At 54.9% G+C, this 22,059-nt stretch overlaps 7 protein-coding genes across 7 annotated transcripts; 5 read left to right on the top strand and 2 right to left on the bottom strand.

Annotated features, from left to right (window-relative positions):
• Window positions 1–137: 137 nt before the first annotated feature.
• Window positions 138–1,263, top strand: BGZ61DRAFT_472814 (RTA1 like protein-domain-containing protein; the record flags this gene model as incomplete). The annotated part of the gene is made up of 3 exons (XM_046248381.1): window positions 138–372; window positions 482–980; window positions 1,038–1,263. The coding sequence occupies 3 exons, from the start codon at window positions 138–140 to the stop codon at window positions 1,261–1,263; spliced, it is 960 nt and encodes a 319-aa protein (XP_046111287.1).
• A 197-nt stretch (window positions 1,264–1,460) lies between these two features.
• On the bottom strand, window positions 1,461–3,899 carry BGZ61DRAFT_472813 (adaptin N terminal region-domain-containing protein; the record flags this gene model as incomplete). Its single annotated transcript, XM_046248380.1, has 3 exons — window positions 1,461–3,599; window positions 3,656–3,798; window positions 3,860–3,899. 3 exons carry the CDS (start codon window positions 3,897–3,899, stop codon window positions 1,461–1,463), a joined length of 2,322 nt encoding a protein of 773 aa, XP_046111286.1.
• Window positions 3,900–4,108: 209 nt separating this feature from the next.
• On the top strand, window positions 4,109–5,139 carry BGZ61DRAFT_442101 (uncharacterized protein). Its single transcript, XM_046244681.1, has one exon. It carries the CDS (start codon window positions 4,336–4,338, stop codon window positions 5,008–5,010), a length of 675 nt encoding a protein of 224 aa, XP_046111285.1. The 5' UTR covers window positions 4,109–4,335; the 3' UTR covers window positions 5,011–5,139.
• BGZ61DRAFT_442100 (Nuf2 family-domain-containing protein) lies at window positions 5,140–6,855 on the bottom strand. The gene is made up of 2 exons (XM_046244680.1): window positions 5,497–6,855; window positions 5,140–5,439 (listed from the first exon to the last, which is right to left on the bottom strand). Exons 1-2 carry the CDS (start codon window positions 6,763–6,765, stop codon window positions 5,323–5,325), a joined length of 1,386 nt encoding a protein of 461 aa, XP_046111284.1. The 5' UTR covers window positions 6,766–6,855; the 3' UTR covers window positions 5,140–5,322.
• Window positions 6,856–13,895: 7,040 nt separating this feature from the next.
• On the top strand, window positions 13,896–16,331 carry BGZ61DRAFT_490133 (uncharacterized protein; the record flags this gene model as incomplete). Its single annotated transcript, XM_046250297.1, has 1 exon — window positions 13,896–16,331. The coding sequence occupies one exon, from the start codon at window positions 13,896–13,898 to the stop codon at window positions 16,329–16,331; it is 2,436 nt and encodes an 811-aa protein (XP_046111283.1).
• Window positions 16,332–18,512: 2,181 nt separating this feature from the next.
• BGZ61DRAFT_442091 (thioredoxin-like protein) lies at window positions 18,513–19,379 on the top strand. Its single transcript, XM_046244679.1, has 3 exons — window positions 18,513–18,830; window positions 18,893–19,000; window positions 19,059–19,379. The coding sequence occupies exons 1-3, from the start codon at window positions 18,703–18,705 to the stop codon at window positions 19,255–19,257; spliced, it is 435 nt and encodes a 144-aa protein (XP_046111282.1). The 5' UTR covers window positions 18,513–18,702; the 3' UTR covers window positions 19,258–19,379.
• Window positions 19,380–20,625: 1,246 nt separating this feature from the next.
• On the top strand, window positions 20,626–21,880 carry BGZ61DRAFT_340850 (FAD dependent oxidoreductase; the record flags this gene model as incomplete). Its single annotated transcript, XM_046239347.1, has 4 exons — window positions 20,626–20,651; window positions 20,710–20,847; window positions 20,900–20,997; window positions 21,057–21,880. The coding sequence occupies 4 exons, from the start codon at window positions 20,626–20,628 to the stop codon at window positions 21,878–21,880; spliced, it is 1,086 nt and encodes a 361-aa protein (XP_046111281.1).
• Window positions 21,881–22,059: the final 179 nt, after the last annotated feature.

The following is a 22,059-nucleotide window of genomic DNA, read 5'->3' as shown; positions in this document are numbered from 1 at the left end:
GGTCTTTGGCCGAAATCAACGCCATCAAAGTTGCGACTCGGCTGTTCAAAAGGACCACCAACTCACCACACAAAAGGGATAAGAGACGACAAACGTATCCCTCTGGTCTTCACCAGCCCCGTGTAAACCTCATCACAATGTCACACTTCTACAGCACCCGCGCGCCGGCGAGTTTCGACGACTGCACCGACGTCTCGCCCGACTGCCCTGTGGGAGCCACCGTCCTCGGATACGTCCCGAACCTGGGCTCCAGCATCTTCTTCGCCATTGCGTTTGGGCTGTGTCTTTTCGGCTGTTTGGGCTTGGGGATCTGGAAACGAACATGGACGTATTGCGCCGCTATCTCGGTGGGTGTGCTGCTTGAGTGTCTCGGTAAGGAGTCCCTGTGTCCCTGTTTCCCCTTGTTTCCATCATCATAGTATTGCCTTTGGTTTCGTTGAGCAATAAGTCCAGTCTGAAACTAACCATTCTCTTCCCCAAGGCTACATCGGCCGTGCCCTAATGCACGACAACGTCTGGAACAAGAACGCCTTCCAGATCCAAATCTGCTGCATCATCATCGCGCCCACCTTCATCTGCGCCGCCATCTACCTGACGCTCAAACACGTCGCCCTCGCCCTCAACCCAGAGCTATCACGCCTCGCGCCGCGCTGGTACCCGCGGCTCTTCCTCCCCGCCGACCTGTCGTGCCTCATCGTCCAGGCCATCGGAGGCGGCGTCGCGGCGGCCGCGAGCAGAGAGGACCAGTCGGCGGCCGCCAACGGGAACCGCACCATCATCGCCGGCGTGGCGCTGCAGGTCGTCGTGTTGCTTCTGTTTGGCGTCATGGGCGCCGACTACTATGTGAGGGTGAGGCAGTACATGCGCGGTTCGGACGTTGACCCTGCGGCGTTGAGTGTCTGGAGGGATAGCAAGTTCCGCCAGTTCGTCTTCGCCGTAAGCGGCGCGTACTTCTGTATCCTCACCCGGTGCATCTACCGGTTAGTCCCCCCTTGCTCTATTTCACCCTGTATCTTTGACTGACTTTTATATCATAGTATCGCCGAGATGGCTGGCGGCTGGGGCAACCACATCATGCAAGACGAGCCCAGCTTCCTCGTCCTTGACGGCAGCCTAGTCCTGGTCACATCTGTGTTGTTGACTGTCTTCCATCCAGGCCTACTATTCCCGCAGATGAGTACGGGACGAGGCAGCGCTGTTGTGGTGGAGACTGAGAAGTCGGGAGAGTCATCTAATGAAGGTGTCAAGGTTGAAAGTGCATGAGACTTAGGAAATGCTATTTGTACAATGCGAGAATTTGGAAATCGGGATAGGGTATAGGAGCATGTACATACGGCCATGCTAGGCCATGGTTGATCATATAAACTCACCTCCGGTAGGACTTATTTGATGAACTTCTATGTCTATATCCCCTATGCATTGTTATGAAGTCCACCCGTGCAATTATACCCCTTCCCGCATCATGACTTGACCAGTCTATCCGCCTCTCCATCGTCATCGCTGTCTGTTTCTTCCTCTTCTTCATCATCATCTTCCTCCTCCTCTTCTTCTTCTGCCTCATCTGTACTTTCTTCCTCTGTTTCTTCCTCCGTCTCTTCGCTCTCTTCCTCCTCCTCAGCTAGCCAGTCGTCCAAGGTCTTGGCCCCAACAGCCTCACCAGTCCCATTCGTCTTAGTCGGGACAATAGACTTTGCCGCCTCGTCCAACCTCTCGCTGGCTGGCAGAGAAGTCTTCTCGACGTCATATCGAGAGGATTGGCCTCCTTCTGGTTCACGGAGTCGAGGGTTCGGTTGTTTACCTTCCTCTACCCAGTCGGGCAGCGGCTCGTATCCCTGCAGGCCATGGATGCCCCCACCGCCCGCGAGCACCAGAGTTGCAGATCCCAGGATAAAACCCTTCCGTGACTCGGATGGACTAGGTGCCTGTGGTGCAGGCTTTTCGGCGAGGAGCATCAACGTTGCTAGCTGAGGCACAGTAAGGAGGGACCGATACATCCTTGCTCGATCGCGCAGGTCAAACGAAGTATCATACCTCACGAGCAGGAGAACATATTCCCATAGTCGTACAATGGGGTGCGTATCTGTCTCGATCGGTGGGTCCTCGTCTGCGTCCCTCTCTTTCTCCGCCTCGCTCTTGCGGTTGAGATGGTGGAGGTAAACTTTGGCAGCAAGGAGCAATATCTGTTGCTTTGCGACTGATGACTCGTTGGGAAAGTCTTTGACGAGGATGCGCAGGACATCCGGTGCGATATTGTCTTCTCCATTGAGACCTGAAAACTCGCCCACAAGCCAGATGATGGTTGCCCGAGCGTGAGGATCTGTTGCTGAGTCGAGGTTCTTCGCTAACCGCACCACCGTCCCAGTGTGTCCTTGCGCATCCTGTTGTATCAAGTGACGAATCACCGTCAGCGACTCTGCAGCAAGATTCCCGTCCAAACTGGTAATCTGGCCCAGCAAGAGCTTCAAGCAGCGAGGAGCTGTCGTAGCGTCGGACTGCGCACAGCGGCCGATAGCACGAACTGCCTCACGCACCAATGCCTTGTTAGTCCCTTGCGAGAAATGTTCCAGCTCCTTCAAGATGAGGCTCTTGATGTGAATAGGGCTGTGCGGGAAGATGATGGTCAAAACCTCCAGCTTGAGTTCCCATACAGGCTCAGGATCGGTGGCTCGGACGAGGAAGTGGCTGGCGTACTTGACAAAGTCGGCCGGTCGAATAAGGCAAACCGACACAATGTTGAACAGAGCAGTCTGCTGAATATCCTGTGCTCCTCGAAGAAGAGCGATCAGTGGGCCGATAGCGAGCTTGACATACTCGCTCGTTCCAATGTCAGCATAGCACCTAGTAACAGCAACAACCACGCCAGCATTTCGGCTCTGGAGGAGAGGTTTGATGCCATTCAGGAGCAGTGCTAGGTCAGGATCCAGCGAGGTCGTTCCAGACCCCCTACCAACATTTCGAGAATCACCGTAAAAATCATCCACACGGGTATCTTGCGGCTTCTCGGCAACCTCCTCGGAGCTCTGAGGTCTTCGGGGGAAGCATTTTCGTGCATAATATGTCATCATCCGCAGCGTGGCCAACTGGCTCCATTCATCCATATCCACAACCTGCTTGACCAAAGTCCGGTAGTGCTTGTGGATAAGATCTATCCTGTCGGGGCAGATTTCCAGCATAGCCGACACTGCTGCGCCAGTCACATAGTACTGCTTATCGCCCAGAAGCGTTGTTAAGTACTCGATCAGCTGCGGCGCCTGAGTCGGGTCCAGTCGGTGGCACTTTGGGATCGCAAGAGCAGCGGCTTTGCGCACGTAGGGACTCATGTCGGCGACGCCTTTCTTGATGGCCAGGGATACGATCTGGCTGATGACGGGCACTCGGATGCCGGACATGGTCTTAAGGGCCAGGGCTCGGACTTGGGGGTTCGTGTCGGACAGGGACTTCTGGATGGTGTTGATGGAGAGAAGGGCGAGGTCGGGCTCCTGCTCGGCGTGGTGGATGAGGTAGATGTAGACGAGCTTCTTGATCTCGAGGTTCGGGGAGGCGACATTCTTGACGACGTTGGAGAAGAGCGGCAGGGTCTTGTGGTTTCGGTACATCATCTGCAGGACTCATCATTAGCAGGGAAGTCCATCTCGAACAGCGACAGCCCACGCACAGCCATGACGCGCCGCAGGCCCTCGAGCACATCGCGCTCGTTCCTGCTATCCAGCAGCTTCCGCATCTGGTTGCGGTCCAGCGGCCGGGAGCTCGTCCGCGCGCCGCGAGTTGCCTGGGCGGCATCGAGGGTGAGCTCTCTGGCTAGCGACATCGGTCAGTGTTTGGCGGGGAGACGGCCACGCGGGCAGCAAAGGCGACGTACCAGTCTCCATGAGACTCGAGATCTTCGCTATCGACTCCATGGCGGCGGTTGGGCGAGCGCAGCTGCAGCTTCAGGGGGCTCGAAGCTGGAGAGAGGCTTGATGCGCGGTGGAACCGTGGAGATGGGAGGGCGTTGGTTTGGCGGGTGGTTGGAATGACGTTGTGCGATGGGGCCAGCGCAGTGGTGATTAGTGGTGGGATGGCAGTGGAGGGGCGTGACAATTGGTGGGGGAGTCTTCATGCTTCCAACGGCGTGGCTTCAAACTACTCCCTTCTATCTCTGAACAACTCGCCGTCAACGGAAATATGGGGGATGGGACGTGGGCGCACTCAGCATAAGTAGCCACAAGACTCGTCGGTACCTTGCAAGAGAAACCTGGGGGTTCAGTGTCTCCCTGTGAGCTCGTGTGCCGACTGCCAAATCCACTGTCATTCATTCACTCGCAACCTACCCTAGACGGGCTCGGATCAGGAGCGATGACATCTCAACCCGTCGTCCTCTCACCAGCAACGCCCTCTGAGCTCCTCTCATACATCATCTCTTACCATCGGTATCCTGCAACCCTTGTTGTCGGTTGTTCTAAGCAGGAATTCCTCGATGCCGTTGTTGAGGATGTTATTCACCACCTCTCCCTAAAGGATCAGGAGCCTCAAGAAAACGTCAAGGAAGACATTCCACCACATCCGTTCTTAAAGGCCCCTCTATACCAAATCGCTGTGTCCCGACACATACGAATCGCCTTCACGCCAACCGTCACGCACCTCCGCTCCTACCTATCCGTCTTCTCCCCAGCGGACTCTCCCATTCCGGCACCCCCAAATCACGTCGCAGACAGGAAACCGCCACTGTTACTGGTCTATGGGCTACTGGCTCTTCATCGCGATGCCAGCGAGTGGTCTGCGCAAGGGATTGGAAACTCAGCCGCGGTTTTAGCCGACTGCGCCGCACGCAACAAGTTCCGGCCGGTTATTGTTGAGCCGAGGAGCGCGGGCGGACATGATGAACTGGATCATCTTGGCAGGGAGGTGATTCCGCTTCTGAACGGCACCGCAAGGAAGGACGATGGATCATGGAGTGGACGGAGTGTTAGCATTCGGCAAGTTTTGAGCCGCTGGTTCGAGTTTGAATCTCGGGAGTGGGAAAGCAGATAACCGGCATGTTCTTTAACTCGTAACAGGAACGATACCGTGCTCCGCCGCAAGGAAGGCATCTAACTACAAACGTTTCAGGGCACTTAGTTACTCGAAACACTTGGAGACTCAAAGTGGAAGATCATAGCATCGTTATTATTATCATTGTATGCAGAAACCCCTCAAAACCAAAAGATTCCACAAGCCTCATGACTGCTACCCTCAACGCCGGACCCATGTGGTATCTCAGTTCCAATTGCTTCCCGCCCCATCCAAAACATCAACAAGCAAAAAGCAGAGGCCATCCTCATAAAAACGGAAAAGACGTCACGTCTAGGCGACGGCCTGCTCCATTTCCTTGATGTACAACTTGATGTGGGCCTCCATCTTCAGGTACTCGTCATGTGCTGTGTGGACCTCGTTCTCAATGTTCTCCTTGAGATCGACCATCTATGACGTGTTAGTATGTCTTTGTAACGTGGTATGTGGCACGTCGGATAGACTAACCTTCTTCTCAGTTTGCTCAATCCTCACTCGGCGGATTTCCATCTCCTTTCCCTTCTCCGTGTGCTCGTCAGTGAGTCCCTTGTGCACTGCTCGGAGCTCGTGCATTTTCTGCTTGGCTTCCTGGGCCTTGAGGTTGCTTTGCTCTCGGAGTTTCTCTGTCCGCTCCGTCCACTTGCTGAGTTGCCGTTTCAGCATTGTCTCGGCTCGTTCCACCTCGCGCGCGTTGTTACCACGCTCTGAGAGGGCGTCACGCTGCTTGGTATTGCGGGCCATCTCCTCCTCCTCTTTGGACAGCTCTGCGGAAATCTCATCGAGGATCTTGATGCAAGAGGCGACATCTGTGGATACGACTGCGAAGGAATCCGTCGACGTCTGGAGGGCTCGTGCCCGGCGGTCCAAAGCATCGATATGTGATTTGTCATTGCTCAGGATCTCGCGCAATTCCGTCAAGTTGTCCTGAAGAGCCGAGGGGCTCTGGATCACATATGGACGCAGCTTGGTGCTCTCCTGCTTCAGAGTAAGCTTCTCTTGCGTCTTCTGCTCGAGAAGCCCAGTGAGTTCGCCCTTCCTTTGCTTTGCCTCCTCGAGACGTGTGGCGACCTTTTCCTGGTTGCGACGCAGCTCCAACAGTCGCCTCTTCAGGTCTTCATTGCGTATCGTTTTCTCGCGGACCTGCGCCTCCATTGTCTTTCGGTTACGGCGCATGTCTTCCAGGCGGCCCTCGTTATCCTGGTTCTCGGTATAAAGCGTCTCAATGCGTGTCTTGGTAGACTCGGACTTGTTGTAGTGCTCGTCGATTACACTAGTCTGCGACTCGCGGAACCGGACGAAGTTAATCAGGTAGCTGAAGATCCGGACAAGTCGCTCGTATGTCGGCTTATACAGGTCGTTGAAGCTGAAGTCGGTAATACCGCATTCAAATAGCAACTTCCGTAGCGATACGTAAAAGCCCATCAAGTTGCGTGTGTCGGCGGGGATGACATCCGAGAATTCGCCACAGATGTCCTCGGCAGCAGCGCACATCGCGGGCTCAACCGAGTCACGCGTCGCATTGAGGAGAAGTTCGGCGAACCACTCGAAAATCTGCTGGACGTAGACGGGGTTGGGTTTTTGGAGGTCCGCGACGGTGAAGTTGATGCCGATGTCTGTAATGCAGCCGACAATCTCGCGGTCAGGGAGGCGCATAAACGCATCCGCCTCCTCCTCTTTCTTGCGCGAGCGAGACTGCTGCGTGGCAGGGATGATGCTCATTCGCGGATTGTACGACATCGTGGCGGTGTTTCTCTTGCTGTGGTTGAAGAAATCGGATTCTTTCGTGGTGCGCGCGTGCTCGTCGGTGCGTCGCGAACTGCTTCGGAATGGTGGGTTGTAAACACCAAAGTGGTGTTGCCGTGGAAACTCGCCCGCGATCGACACATCACGATCACGTGACCGTCCAACCACTTCCTCGACCAGACAAACTCGAGGTTCGCCTTGAGGAGCAAATGTGAGACGAATTGGCTTCCAGTACTCTTTTCAAGTATGCCTACTTCATGCTGAGCATCATGAAGCGTGGTGTTTGGCCAATTGCCATGCGCTGAGAGTGCCGTTCGTTCTAGACCCCTTCTAGCACAACAATTCCACATGTCACGATGCAGAGCCAACACTTCGCTTTCATGTGCCAACACAGCATACCGTACGACTGTTCATTCTGCATAGTGTGTTCGCATCAAAATGAAGTCTATGGGTGTGGAGGATCTGCAACGGGCTGCCGTGGACACCAACACACGTGTACAATACAGCTGTCCAGGGATCAGGACTGTTGTTTGGGACACGGACTTGCAGGCAGCTCTGATGGTCACCAAGTGAACCCCAGGAATACGGGATCTTACTCTCTAACACTGGCACTAAACCTAATATTAGCCGTGTCTGCTAGTATGGCAGATGTTGTACTCCCAGGTCCTATAGTCGCTACTCCAAACTCAGAGACATCATCTGTGCCATCCGTGTGACGACCAGAGACATCGGTGATCGTCCATCAGATAGTCGGATAGTCCGACTGGTCCGCTCACAAGCAGCCGCTCATCCCTCACGCATCCATAATGAAGATATTTGCTCATTTCGTTATAGATGCTGATCCGGGAGATGCTTGATTGGACTTAATCTTGCTGTATCACCACTTGCACCCACTCTGGAGCTCTCGAGTTCTACTGGCCCACACAAATGTTGGTCATCTCGCGTGGGAATCCCTCTCTCGCAGATGCAGGGTCAGGTCTGCCTTCTGCGCAGCGCCCCGGCATGGATTGCGCTTCCTCGTGATTTCTACTTTGGGGCACAGCACAATATGCAGACAAGTGGTGCAACTCATCTCAAGTCCATCTTCAGGCCCACGAATATTACCGCCGAAAGGGCAGCCGTCTTTCTGTCAACAACTCCAATTCGGCCTGTAATACGCTCCCCCGTTAATGAGCGGAGGGAACTTCCATCCACGTGGCGGCCGCCCGATCTAGCCTGGTGGAAATCATTCCTTCGGGGCGGACGACTCCGTCCCCATCGGCAAAGATTCCAGCGGCCTGAACCCTGATTTTGGGGGGTCATGAAATCTGCAACAAAAGCAAAACCATCCCACGTCCCCAGCATTTGCGATACCATAGGTCAGACCCTAATTGCCGTGGGTGATGAAACACTATGATCGATTGGCCCGGTGGAAGCCCTAAAAAACTAGGCCATGATGAAACAAGTAGCCCGGCTTTTGCTTTTGAAACCCCCCGCCAGGAGTCCTGTGGCACGCGTTAGGGGAGGAAACGGGACAAATTGGACGTTGACAGAACCCTGGCCGATTGGCTTAGCAACCTGGGGACGGGCAGATTGAATCGCTCTACGGCAGGATGGTAACAGCCGGTGCAAGCAGGGAAACCGTTGGCGGTCATACCCGGGTTTGACAGAAGAGCCAGGAGTCAGGTCCGACGCAACGCAACTTCGAGTCGCAAGGAAATGCCGGCTTCAGGAGAAATGGACGGATCCACGCGCTACCTCCTGCATGATGTGACATGCATGGACACTGTAGGCGTCCTTGGCTAGGCCGGTCGAAGGATTTTGCCGTAGTTTACTATGTGTGTATGCCCATCGCTAGGACGAAGCCACGGGGCATTGAGTGATATTCTATCAATAGTACCTTACAAACATGCTCGGAACCGATGCATACTCCGCCCCAATCCAAGGCCGCTTCTCGACCGCTGCTCTCTCTGCCAAGGCGGGGGATGAACTGAGCTGGCCATGAAGGATCGGTCGGAAGTTCAAACCTGCTTGGTGCATTTCGAGGCGCGTTTCGAGGCGAGTATCCTCAGCCATCGTCGTCAAGATGTCATTGGCTCGATCGCTGATTGGGAGACCCTGGAGAAATGGCGGTTGGCGTTGGAAGATCTTCCAGAGGAGCATCCCGTGCCGTGACCAAGACACCAGCCGCGATTCAGGGCCCAGTGGCTCGACGCAGAAGCAAACTCACTTTGCCATCCGCCGGTCGAATGAAGTCAACATTCGTCCAATCCCCGATCTGCGCCCACGCTCCATCCCTTCCGCGGCCCGGGTTTGAGGCATTGAGCACGGGAGATTTGAGCGAAACCGCGGCGGTCCGAAGACCGCTGACTGCGACGAGTCGACGTGCCATGTCCGGCCGTGGGCCATGCATGACAGCTCGATTGTGCCACTTGCCCATGGCGCTTCCTGTCCCACTTTTCGACTTGCTCACCACCCATTACAGAGCGTAGAAAGACGCAGGAAAGGTTGCCCCTGCATAGGGAGAGGACTTGCGGGCTTGCTGAGCTTGCCTGCTTGCCTGGACCTGTTGGTGGCAGATCGTCTGGACCAGCCCTTGCCTGTGATGACGTCTGGTTGGGATCGACAGTGAGACAAGACGAATTTGGCACCAGGCTATTGAGGCCCATGCGTATGACGACACGAATCTCCAGGGTTCGTCAGGGCCACTTCGTACAATACCTACTGGAGCAAGAAACAGAGCATGCACTGGAGTCGGGAACGAGCCCTCATCCCGCTTACCCTGGTGTCACGTTAGACCTGGCTTTGCTGGCTTGCTGCTCGCTGGCCTGGTCCCCTCCCACAGAGCCTTACCGCCCTGTGGTGGATGACATACCCCGGCTGGCTTAGTCGCCAGGTGGTCTGCGATGGTACCTGCGGTGTCGTGAATGTCCAACCAGAGATATGGCGAGATTGCAGGCCACGACACCGACTCTTGCTCCCTCGGCGGCACTTGCGGGAAAAAAAGCCATTGCGCCGTCGCCATACGCCATACGGACAAACGAGATACCGGTAGAGCGCCGGGTAGCAGCTTTTTCTGGCGCGCGGGTGGATGAATACGAACAAAGTCGAGAGTTGGTAAAAGAGGCCCAGAAAAAAGAATGCGAGCGGGTCCCGACGTCTACTGGGCTGACCTGGACCGGAGAGAGCGATACGAAGAGACAAGCAGGGGACGGGCGCAAGATGCGATGTGATTTCATGCGAGGTACAAAGTACCAGTACCTGGGATGCAGGACAAATTGACGGCTCACAGGTACGGCTACTCGGCCACTCAGGGGAGCATCGGGTTGTCAACTCCACTGTTCTGCTCGCTGTTCCTTTTGCACTTTGTGATTGCCTTTGCGCAGTCACTGCCGGCAAGGTCTTGGCTAAGATAGCGCGATCACTCTGGTTGCCTGCCTTGAGGCTTACGGGACGGGGAGCCGAGGGGCATTCACTGGGCGATAACCACGGCCAACCAAACGGGATGGCTAGAATTCCAGGTCAGACAAACTGAAGGTCCAATGTGGGGGATGCAGGGCGCGGATTGGCGCACGAGGCTGGTCGGAGGGCTGGATCAAAGAACCGGATCAAAACCACCCTGATTCAGATCATATTTACGAAGCCCCCGCCAAAGCTGGGCGAGCAGTTTGTCCATCATCTTTCGTCAGCGCGGTTTCGAGGGGACCGGGCGAGACAACTAGTGTCAAGACCAAGACGAGCCAAAAAAAGCAAGTGGGCAGACATGTGTCAGATGCGCAATCGTGGGTTTCCGCGCAGAGTACGGCTAGCTCCTCGCGAAGTGGGAGCACGCTGCGATGCCGTGGGGAGACGGAGCGTCGCGTAGTTCGGCGGTTCAGGCCAGGCAAAACCATCGAAGGCATCATCCATCATGCGGGAGACACGATTCAGCGTGTGGCTGAGAAGGTGGCGAGTAATCGGTGAGGCATGCATCATTGATGAGAGGCGGGGGATCGAGAATCCATGACCCCGTGGCCCTCCTGCCGATGGAGATGGTGGGAGATGGTGGCAGTTTCGTGAAAGTTGGTGGCCCGGCACAGCAGACGACTCGTTGTTTCATCGTAGACCGTCATTCATCAGCAGACCGGTGCCGTCCCTACGCTGACCGCTGAGCAACCAGCCAATCTGGCGCGCGCGGAGCTGCAAGTCTGAGCGCTTTTGGAGATCCAAACAGCAGGACGGGATGAACGGTATAGCGGTAATGGGCCTATAGCTGCGGCGATGATCGCCAACGGCAACACCCGGGAGGTGAGATCCGGAGGGGTCAAGGGGTCCAAGTACATACGAACGAAGGCGTACGAAAGTGGCACAGTTCGCCCCGGTACTTGACGACGTCAGCTCTGGTTCACGACTCGAACGACCGAGAACCAGAAGGCTTCGCAAGCTCTCGTCAATACGAGGAGGAGCAAACTCAACGATGCCGCGTTGGGAACGGGTTTATGCTTAATCAGGACAGCTCCCTCGTTCCTGACAGTTGTCCCAGGGCCTTGGCGGTCAGCTGCAGCACGGGGTACGAGTACTTCGTACAATAGCAGTCGCCCGGACAGGACGGAGTGTGGCTGTTCTGGCGTAAGAAGGAAACGGGAGACGAAAGGCCGGGAGGAGGAGGCGCGTGGCCGTGTGGTGGGCTGGTGTGGCCCATGCAAAGTGGTCAAGGGCTGGCATCGAGCCAGTATCGAAAATAGAATGCCAAAAACCTGGTCTCCCGCTTCGGACGCTGGCTCGGGTGATCACTAGTCCGGAGGGAATACTGGCCTACGTAACTTAGCCAGTGGATTACTGCGACGGAATGAGCGAGCTAAAACGAATCATGGGGGAGGCGGGTGCCGATGATGGACGGGGTCTGGGAATCGATAGTCCGAACAACAGACGTCAACATCGAAGCAGCGGCGGGAGATGCGCAGGCAGGGAGTGCAGACTGTTTGCTTCCCCTTGTGACCCTGTCCAACCGGGCCAACCTGTCCCACAGCCGACAGTGCGCAGGACAAGAGAGATGAAAGGAAGAGTGGAATGACTGGAGACAGGGAGATGAGCAGCAGTCCATGGCACTCTCGTGAATAGATGTCGCAGACCAACCAAACCTGCAAACTTCCGATGCTCTAAATTACATGGCCCGTCGTAATTACTCTGTACCACGCAAGCCGGCGGGAACGAACGCTCTCATCCCTGTATGGATCTGGCAGATGAGTGGACTCCAGCTCTGCGCTTGATCGACGATATCTCTGCTCCAGCCATTCGACCCGTAGGTTCCCTTTGGCCCCGTCTATCCGATCAAGCTACCCAGTATTCGTACAGCGCGTGAGCCACCCGGAGTTTGGTGGTTTCTGATGGGCTATCCTTCGTCGTGGCGCGCGCTCTGCTGGGCCAGGGCTGGGTGGCTTTGCCTGGTCCCACCCCGCTAAAAGCTACCAAAAGTTCACAACGCTGGAAGCTGTTGCGCTAGGCACGCGAGGGTGTGAGGCTGGGCGTTACCACAGGGCGCTGGTATGTGGTGCTGTGTAGTGCTGTGCGGAGGTAGCGCTGTGTCTATCAAGTAGTGCTGGCCCAGTCTTGGCTGGTTGTGCTGCTTGCTTACAGCTTCTACAATCGAATGGAATGGATTGCCATCATCTCCAATTGATACCCTCAACTCACATACCCCGGTCTCACCTCTTTATCTCGCACTCCCTCCCTTTGCTCGTTTGGTCATTACGCTTCGGACTGCCGGGATCAGAGACAAGAGGCAACCTAGAACAACTCTGTCCCTTTCGGAGAAGAGCGATGAGAAACAGATGACTCGGTATCTGCACTCCTCCACTGTCCCTGGCACTTTATTGATCGGAATACCCATCCATTGACGAGGCCCACTCGCGCCCGCCCAGCCCGCTCCAGTAACCGATCGCCCAGTTCAATTGTCCACTGTCAGCGCAGCAGCGGCTTCTTCCAGGGACCCGATGTCCAGCGGGCAGCCATTAATGGAGCTCAGCCTGGAAGCCCAATCGCAGCTTGCCGGCCCCCCTGTCCCCGTAACCAACTGGGCTTCAAGAAAAAAAAACCCCTAGTTCAGGGAAGTACCGGTACTAGCACGGCCACAAAGCCCCCCTACCGCCGCCGGGTGGCACCGTACCGCTACTTGCGCCGGTACCTCTGCGCCGGACGTCCCCGCCCCCCAGCAGGCAGGCCACTAAAAGCCCAAGGGACGAGACCCTTGCCACCACCACCATCCACCACGAAAGCCGCCACCAAACGGCGATTCTGGGATTCCGGGAAATTCTGGGGCAAGCTCTTGTTGTCTCCCCCGGCTCCAAAAAACGAGACCCAGGGAAACCCACCCGGCCTGCCAAGTCTCTCGAGCAGCAAGCATCCACTGCACCTGAACCTGACCCGCGCTGGGGTCTGTGCCTGTGCCTGCGCCGAAGCCCTGAAGCCTGACGTTTCCAGCAGCCCACGCTCGCCAGCCAGCACAGCGCAGGCCCCCTAGCGAGCGTCCCACCTGTGTGTCTGCTGGCCGGTCGGTTTTGCTTTGGCCTCTTTGGGGGGGTCTGGCGCATTCCCTTGGTTCCTTCCCTGGGAAAAAATCTGTCTCAACCCACCCCCCTGAGCCCGCCCGCACGCCCGCGCTCCTGCCCTTGTGCATACCGACCTGAGGTGCACTTTCTACATTTACCACACACGTCCCGCCACGCACCACACGCCCACGTCCCACGTCCGCGTACTTACATCTCACGCTTCCCATCCCGCACCTAAACCACTTACATACTTACATCCAACCGCTCCCTCACAACCACTCGCTTTCTCCAGATCCTGGAACCATCGTGCGCCTGCCGACACGGCCCCTCGACTGCTATCCTCGGCTGAGCTGTCTGTCGGAGCGGTTGTGCCCCTCGTCCCGGTCGTCGTCCATGCAGCCTGCCTCCCGCACGTCCCGACAGAGAGTCGTTTGACACGAGCCAACTCTCCCGCCTCCCTACTCCATGACCAGTTTGGTTCGACCGCCTCGACCGCCTCGACGACTCCACGATGCTTTCGCACGCTTTGTGTAAACTCGACGATTCCAAACACACCTCGGCGACCATACCGCCAGCTTACTACTAGTTCCTTCAACTGGTGACGCATCATCCGGAGCCATGGCCCTTTGGCCATTCCGACGACGGAGCGGCCGCAAGCGCCCCCGAAGCGGTGCTACTCACTCCGACGCAGAGGGCGGTCCGCCCACTTCGCCTACCGAGGGAGCCAAGCTCGTTTCCAAGAAGCGACGTATCGAACCCCCTCGACCGCTCCGTCCCTCTCGCACATACAGCTTCGAACCAGGCGAACAAGACTCCCTCCGTATCGAACGAGATCGCGCAGGGCGGAGAGCCCAGACCGATACTTGGGATGAGAGTGCCGCCGGCGCGTGGGATCGGACTCCCACGCTACACCACAACCACAAAAACTTTCACGCTACAAGAAGAAAAGATACCAAGAAGAGAAAGGAGGATCGAAGTAGAGAGGCCGAAATCAAGGCTATGAGCAACTTTAGCCCGGTGCGCCCTGCTGCAGAACCATGGACCTCGGGCCGCCCTATGAAAAAGGATAGCAAGAAAGCCAAGACTACTAGCTTTGGGAGGCACGGAGAGCCTCGCAACTCCGATGTCTCTCTGCCCGCCCCTGGCTCAATCCACTCCAGTCTATCTTCGGATTCCGAATTTGGCTCCTACACCGTGTCAGCGCTGGACGCACTGGCACCCAGACCGACCCTTCGCTATGCTCATGGCCCGTCTCGATCGACTCCCACCCCTCCGCCAGTTTCCGTCCTCCCGCCCACACATAGACGGAAACTTGCGGACAGGGAACCAATCACTGAGGCGACCATGAAAGCCCACAAACGGGTTGACTCTCTCGCTGATGACCTTGACGCCAGCGACCTGAGAGAGCTGATGGAGAGAGACAACCGACGACGAGAAAAGAGGAAACTGAAAGAACGAGCACGAATGGAGCGCCGACTGGCCAAGAAAGCCGAAGAGCAGAAGTCTGAAGAACTGGAATCCAGAAAGACAGGCACACCTCCCCCAGAGAATCTTGAAAGGGGAGTAGTGGGGCGTGAGTTGGCTGGCTTGGGGATTGAGCCTGCTTCGGCAGTGGTCACATCTTCCAAGCAAAGAGATTCGAAGGAGTCCGAGCCTATGCCGGATGCCGACGCCGACATTGTGGAAGATACCCCCAAGAAGCCACTCGATGTGTTTCACCGCACAGATACAATGCCAATTGAGGAGGTTCCTGCTCCAATTGAGGAGGCGCCTGCCCCAATGGAGGTGGACACACCAAAGGAGGGCTCTACGATAACGCGGCCGTCCGAGGACCACCCGTCTTCCCTTTACAGTACCAGATTGGCCGGCATCTTGAGATCCGTCAAGTCGCGTTCAAAGTCAACCTTGCGCTCCGAACGGGATAAGATGGTTTCTCCTCCTCCTGATACTATTGCTGAGGAGCCAACCCGAAGAGGTTCCAATGATTCCAACTCAAGCTCTAAGACAGCCCGATTTTCCATTCGAGCCCTCTTCAGATGGGGAAGTAAGCGCCGTCGCAACTCGGGCCCCTCATCCTTTTCCAACACTTCTCGAGAAGAGATGCAAGCTATTGCTGCCGCTGTGCGGGCTAAAGCACAATCACAGGCAAAGGCCCTTGCTAGACTCGAGCATAACGATAATACCTACACTGGCAATTATCTGGCACGCAAGCCCAGCGCGAGTGTGCCAAAACGAACACGATCCCGCTTCCGAGAAGACCTTCCGGAGCTGCCGATCTCACCACCCGCCTCACCCGAACCTCCCGTGCCTCCGCTCCCAGAGCGGGTTAATGAGGAGGAGTCGCTACAAACCCTTGGTGTGCGCTATGATACATCAGCGACAGGCCCCCGCTCCATTGACGCCCTGGGCCGAACCCCATCGGCCAGGGAGAGAGCATATGCCTCCCCCTCTCCTGAAGCCCAAATGTCGATCTCATTGGCGTCTATCGACTCCGAGGCATCTTGGCTTTCCGGAGCCAAGGATGCTCGACGGGTGGCGATGCGAAATAGCCTTCGTCGCGCGAACCGCATCGAGCCTGGCAACTCAAACTCCGCCACACCCAACAACAGCACCGAAGAGGATCTTGCGATCACCGAAGACGAGTACCTGACAAAGCTCGCTCCCCGCCGAAGCGCTAGCTATAAGGAGATGGGCCACCCAACAGAGGAGCCCCGTCCCAGCAGCGACGAGGAAGACCTTGGTCAGGACTCGGACATGAAGTGGGGTGCCGTTGCTTCTCAAGCTCGTGTCGTTCACAGAGCCACGATGAACAGCCATATCGGCCTGCTTGAAGTCGAGAGTGAGAACGAAGACAGCGAGGCCTCGCCGATATCACCGGTGTCGCCCGCCTCAGAGCTTGCTGATGTTCAGCGTGCGAAGAGCGTGAACTTGGGCAAGGGCCATGTCCGCAACTTCAGCGCCGGAAGTGCGAAGTTGCTCGAGATTAGCCCTCGACACTCTGCGGATCGCAGAGCAAGCTCAGAGAGGAGGGGCAGCAACGCCATGGTACTGTGAAGAGATGTGACTGATATTGTGCCAGACTTGAGATGAAGAGTTTCCCCACCGAACAATCGCCGTCGACCGTACTCGACAACCACATTCATTACAATTTTCTTGATCTCAGCACTGACCGAAGTCGCTCATTAAAAACTTTCCTTGCCACTGAGAAAAGGGATACCCCGACAAAAACACTTGGAAAACTTAGAAAACGGGAAACTCTTCACTCTTGATGGCCAGCATCTTTCCATCTCACCACAGCTACCACGCGCGTTGGTCTCCGACTGACTGAACTCGCGCTCTCTACGCTTGATGTATGAGTATGACAGTGACGACCATAGCGCTTCTCCAGTTTTGCTCGAATTTTCTTTTCTCGACTACATATACCGCATCTGTTGATACCCAGCGTCGAACGCCAGTTATGGAGTACTTTGGGACTCGACCGTCATGATTCAGACATTGACGAGGGACCCCGGTTATTTTTCAGCCAACAACCTCTCCCGTTCTCGTTGAAGAACGATTTCTCTCTTTGAGGGCTTCGTTTGGCATTCTCCCTTGGTTGAACCAGGGGGACTTTTTCTACTTTTTAGGCGACCATGGTGTGCTGGTATCAAAAGGCTTTGATTTTGGAGCTTGGGCCTGATTTGGAGTGTTGCGGAAATACACTTTGGAGTCGACCACCGTGATTTGGAACGGGGCGGCTGATGCGAATCGATTTGAACAATAGAAGACTCATTTTGAAAAGGAGCAGAAAACTTGAAATGGGCTGGAGTGGAATGTGGGACACCTGACATGTAATGTTATTTGTCTCCAGAGAGTGAACTTTGTACTTGTGCAACCGTTGTAAAACTGTTGGTATGTGAGGATCAATTGACTTTGAAATTTGACCAATCTTGAAGCTTGAGGATTCGTAGACTTCATGAAAGAAAGCCTGGAGTTTGTTTAATGATGCTTGTTTGCCCCACGTCGGGAAAGCCGTGCCGTTAGAGTTTAGTACCCAATGTGTGAGTCTCGGGAGCTAAATTAGTTGCCGTGCTCGAGCCCTGGGTGTGTAAATTTAAGATGAGGTGGCTGATGAGTTCAGGATCGCATGAACTGACTTAGAAATGTGGGTGAGCCACATGTTGGTGACGAGGATCCACCACTGTGCCAAGATCTTGAGTGTTCGTGGTGGAGTCATGAAGAAAAACTGAAGTACTAAAGGCCTTGACGCCAATAGTGGAGTCTCCTTTTTTACGATTTCTTCTTCCCATCACTGATGTGCTTTCCGGACCTCAGCTTGTCCTTTCTACTGACCCTGACCTTGTAGCCTGGAAACAACTGTTTTGGGCTTAAGTTTGTGAGATCTTTTGGACTAAGTCACCCAGTTTCTGCGCCTCGTAGGACGGCGCTCAAGTTCGACCTCGTACATGGAACTAAATATACAATCGCATTGATAAATGTGGATGTGGAATGGATTGGCCTCTTGAATTGCAATCCGTGTTTCTCGTCTATTCTCTTCTGTGTGCACTCCGATCAACGCGACTCGATCTAGCCCGGCTGAGAACGCCTGGTAGGTTGGATGAAACTCGGTGCGCAGTGACGAGAGGACTGGATGAAGTTGGTGGTTCCTCCAACAGATTATAGGCATCAGTACGGCTACTGACAGCTTCAGTTTAAAGCGATCTAAACTCAATAGATTCCGAAAAGGCGTTGTACAAATTGTTCATTCTAAGCAGGCTCTTGGTTACACTTACACCCATCTAATTTCAACGTCAGACTTGGGCCTTGAAACTTGCGTAGCCCTTACAAATGTCTCGCTCATCCTAGACAACCCGACATCGGAAGCGCAACAGCCCTTAAAGTGTAGAGACATGCATAGAAATATTGCATTGCAATGTATACCCACCTTTAAGCTATAATCATTTTGTTGTAAGATGTCACCGCCTCAAACTCGCCGCAGGATGTAAACTTGCGCCAATGGTTGAGGCAGTCCAGATTTGCCAGCCGGCAAGGCCTTCGCACAGGGGTTATAGACCCCATCTATAGGTAGCAGTGCCCGGAAGGGGAAAGATCCAATTTCAAGATTTTTTATAATTACATATTTGAAAATTTTCAATTTCATTCCCCTATCAATTTCTTTACATCTCCAATTGCCGGCTGTGCTGGACCGTGGCGAACATTCGGTGCCAAAGTGGCAATGGTAACTCGTCGGCTACTCGTTTACTGGTTGGTTGGTGACAAATCGACCCGATTTGTCATTTTCGCCCCACATCCAGATCTGATCAGCAGCAGAGAACAAATGCAGTTCGACTCAACACCACCACCAACGAGATCTCAGCTGAAGCTCAATCGCAACACAAAACTCAGACCTCACAATTGATCGCATCTTGATCCTTAATACTGCATAATGGCTTCATCATCCCGCTTTCTACGACCCATGTCTTTAGTTGCTCGCTCCGGCGTGGCATCCCGGGCCTTCATCACACGTCCCTTCTCTACGACTACCCCAAACCGCGTCGTCAAGAACATCACATCGTGAGTCTTTGAACCTAAGAGGGGAAGATGCATGATCCAGTATACTAACACACTCGGTGCAGAACCGAAGAGTTCAGGAAGATCGTTGACAACTCTCCCAAGCCTGTCCTGATTGACTGCTTCGCGACCTGGTGTGGACCCTGTAAGGCCATTTCACCCATTCTAAGCAAGTAAGAGCTTCCACTCTGATGTATATTTATTACTGTGCTAACTGACCGCTTTTGTTAGATTGTCCGATCAGCCTGGTCTTAGCGACAAGATTGAATTCGTCAAGATTGATGTCGACGAGTTACCCGAGGTGAGCGCGGAACTCGGCATCCGCGCCATGCCTACATTCATCGTCATGAAGGGCGGCAAGAAGCTCGATGAGCTTGTTGGAGCCAACCCCCAAGCCCTGACTCAGATGGCGCAGAAGGCTGCCGCCTAGACGGGAGGGACTTGAGATTTGCTCATTCCGAAGATGGGTTTTGTGTACTTTTACGTATCCTTACCGCTACCTAGATAGAGGGACATTGATCGCCAATACACTAGTTGAATTGAAGAGGAAAACTTTTCTCAAATCAAAGTCGTGACTATATGCAGTGCCAATTGCTCGCTGAGAAGAGGATGGCCGCTGATGCGCCCCTCCTCTGCCCTCGGACGCCACAGTGATTGTTTCCACATGACATGTTTAAATTCTGGAATCCTACTGTATGCAATCGATTGATCCCCAATTGAGGAAATATACTGAATACTCATTGGATATCGGGATGCAAGTGCAAGAAGTGACAGGACCTGCGAACGGTGTCTCAATTCGATCTATGTACGACCGAAGGATGATGGCTAGGGATGAAGGAATGAACGCACATAGTATTAGCTGTCTGAAAAGCCTCTCAGATGTCAAACAATAAATCGTACTACATGTATTGAATGACCGCGTTCAATGGTTAAAGTCAAGCAGTAGTGCCTGTTTCTGGGATGGTACTTAGAGGGCGCACGTGGATGAAAGCCAAGAGGACAGCGCAACACCATCAAAATCCCGATGCTCGGACTATTGGGTGATATGACGTTTTGTAACGGCAAGTCAATGCCGGCGGAGATGGTGCGAGTGGTTCTCGCGTTGATGTTAGCCAACCTTATCTGGACCGATTCAGGAATCCTTCAGCCCGAGTTGGAAAGTCTTCCCGATGTTGGAAAGAGTCCGCGATTGGTGGATGATAACGAGAGGATTTCATCATCAATGCCCAAGCATAGACTCTGGGCACTTGATACCAAACGAGACAGTATTTTAGATTAATGATCAACGGCCGCAGGTATAGGCGTGGAATTTTGGTGGTTCGACATGGTTCCTGATTCCCAGACTTATGACGGTTGTCCAACGAACCCACCCAGCCAGTTGAGGATTACGCAGCTTGACAAGGCTATCCGGCACCAGCCATTACGATATCAATTGGAGTATTAATTGTTGCAGAGGAGATCACGATGCATATCGTACCACTCGGAAACGAATACTCGGAATCGACAGCCGAATTGTGACTTGTAATGGAGAGTCAGTCAGACCGAAGCCGACTTCGGGCGTCCAACCCCGCGCCAGTTGCGGTCACTATCGGCTCTCACCGCGTGGCGCTAAACTGATGCCGGGCGGGTCCACCTCGAGGACGCGGACGATAAACCCGCCATTTCGGCGTACATGTAGAGCTTGTTTGGCTATTTCATTGCACGGATTCGGGGTTGGTGTGTTCAACTTTCTTTGGGTCTTTTCTGGTCGTCAATATAACTGTGAAAACATCTTGTTAACATCTCAACTCTTGCTACAATGTCCAACACCATCGTTGTCGTCGGGTAAGTCGAGGACTCCGGAAAGCAGCCTTGATCAATCAATTGACCCGACCATGTAAAGCGCGGGCGTCTCTGGCTTGACGTCGGCATTGCTGCTGTCCAGGAACAAGGCCAACACCGTCACCGTCGTGAGCAAGCACATGCCCGGCGACTATGACATCGAATATGCGTCCCCGTTTGCCGGCGCCAACATTGTCCCGTAAGTTTACTTGAAGTAAGAATGAGAGCATTGCTGATGTCCCCGTCCGTAGCATGGCCACAAAGGAGAATAGGAGATGGGAGTCACGAACTTGGGCCGTCTTGAAGAAGCTGACCGAGGAGGTTCCCGAGGCCGGCATCCATTTCCAGAGTGCGTGATCTTGTTACATCTTCAACCCAGGAAAACCTGTTGCTCACATTTCGTTCCAGAGTGTCACATCCAGAGACGGAAGGCGGACATGGACGAGGCTGCGAGCTCGGGCTTCCCAGATGCCGCCTTCGACGAGAACCCTTGGTACAAGGACCTCTTCGACGACTGGCGAGAGCAGAACCCGAGCGAGGTCATGCGCGGCTATGACACGGGGTGCGAGTACACGGGCGTCTGCATCAACACGGCAATCTACCTGCCCTGGCTGGTCGGCCAGTGCCTCAAGAACGGCGTCGTCGTCAAGCGCGCCATCCTGTCCGACATCCGCGAGGCCAAGCAACTCAGCCACTCGGGCAAGCCGGCCAGCATCATCGTCAACGCCACGGGCCTGGGCTCGCTCAAGCTGGGCGGCGTCAAGGACACGACCATGGCGCCGGCGCGCGGGCAGGTGGTGCTGGTGCGCAACGAGAGCACGCCCATGATGATCTGCTCCGGCACGCAGGCGGGCGGCGGCGAGGAGATGTACCTCATGCAGCGGGCGGCGGGCGGCGGCACGATCCTGGGCGGCACGTACGACATCGGCAACTGGGAGTCGCAGCCGGACCCCAACATCGCGAGCCGCATCATGCAGCGCGTCGTCGAGGCGCGGCCCGAGATTGCGGGCGGCAAGGGCGTCTCCGGGCTGAGCGTCATCCGGCACGCCGTCGGACTGCGGCCATGGCGCAAGGACGGACTGCGTCTGGAGGAGGAGCGGCTGGACGACGAGACGTGGATTGTGCACAACTACGGCCACTCGGGCTGGGGATATCAGGGATCGTATGGCTGTGCTGAGGGTGTGGTGGAGTTGGTTGAGAAGGTCACCAATGGCTCCAAGTCAAAGCTGTGATTTCTCGGGGTCCTCAATTAGCAGAACAATAGGAAGGGTGCCGCATAATATACGACATGGCTTTGATTGTTCATCCCATGACAATGTCACTTCCATGCGTATTGTCAGTGCTATTGTCAATCAAATGAATGCCACCACAATAGGTCGGATGGAGGTCAATGATGACGCCGGCCGGGGTT

Source organism: Ilyonectria robusta, assembly GCF_021365365.1.
Source record: "Ilyonectria robusta strain PMI_751 chromosome Unknown BGZ61scaffold_2, whole genome shotgun sequence".
Classification (NCBI taxonomy): domain Eukaryota; kingdom Fungi; phylum Ascomycota; class Sordariomycetes; order Hypocreales; family Nectriaceae; genus Ilyonectria; species Ilyonectria robusta.
Note: the sequence above shows the minus strand (reverse complement) of the source record. Positions and strands in the feature narration are given on the sequence as shown.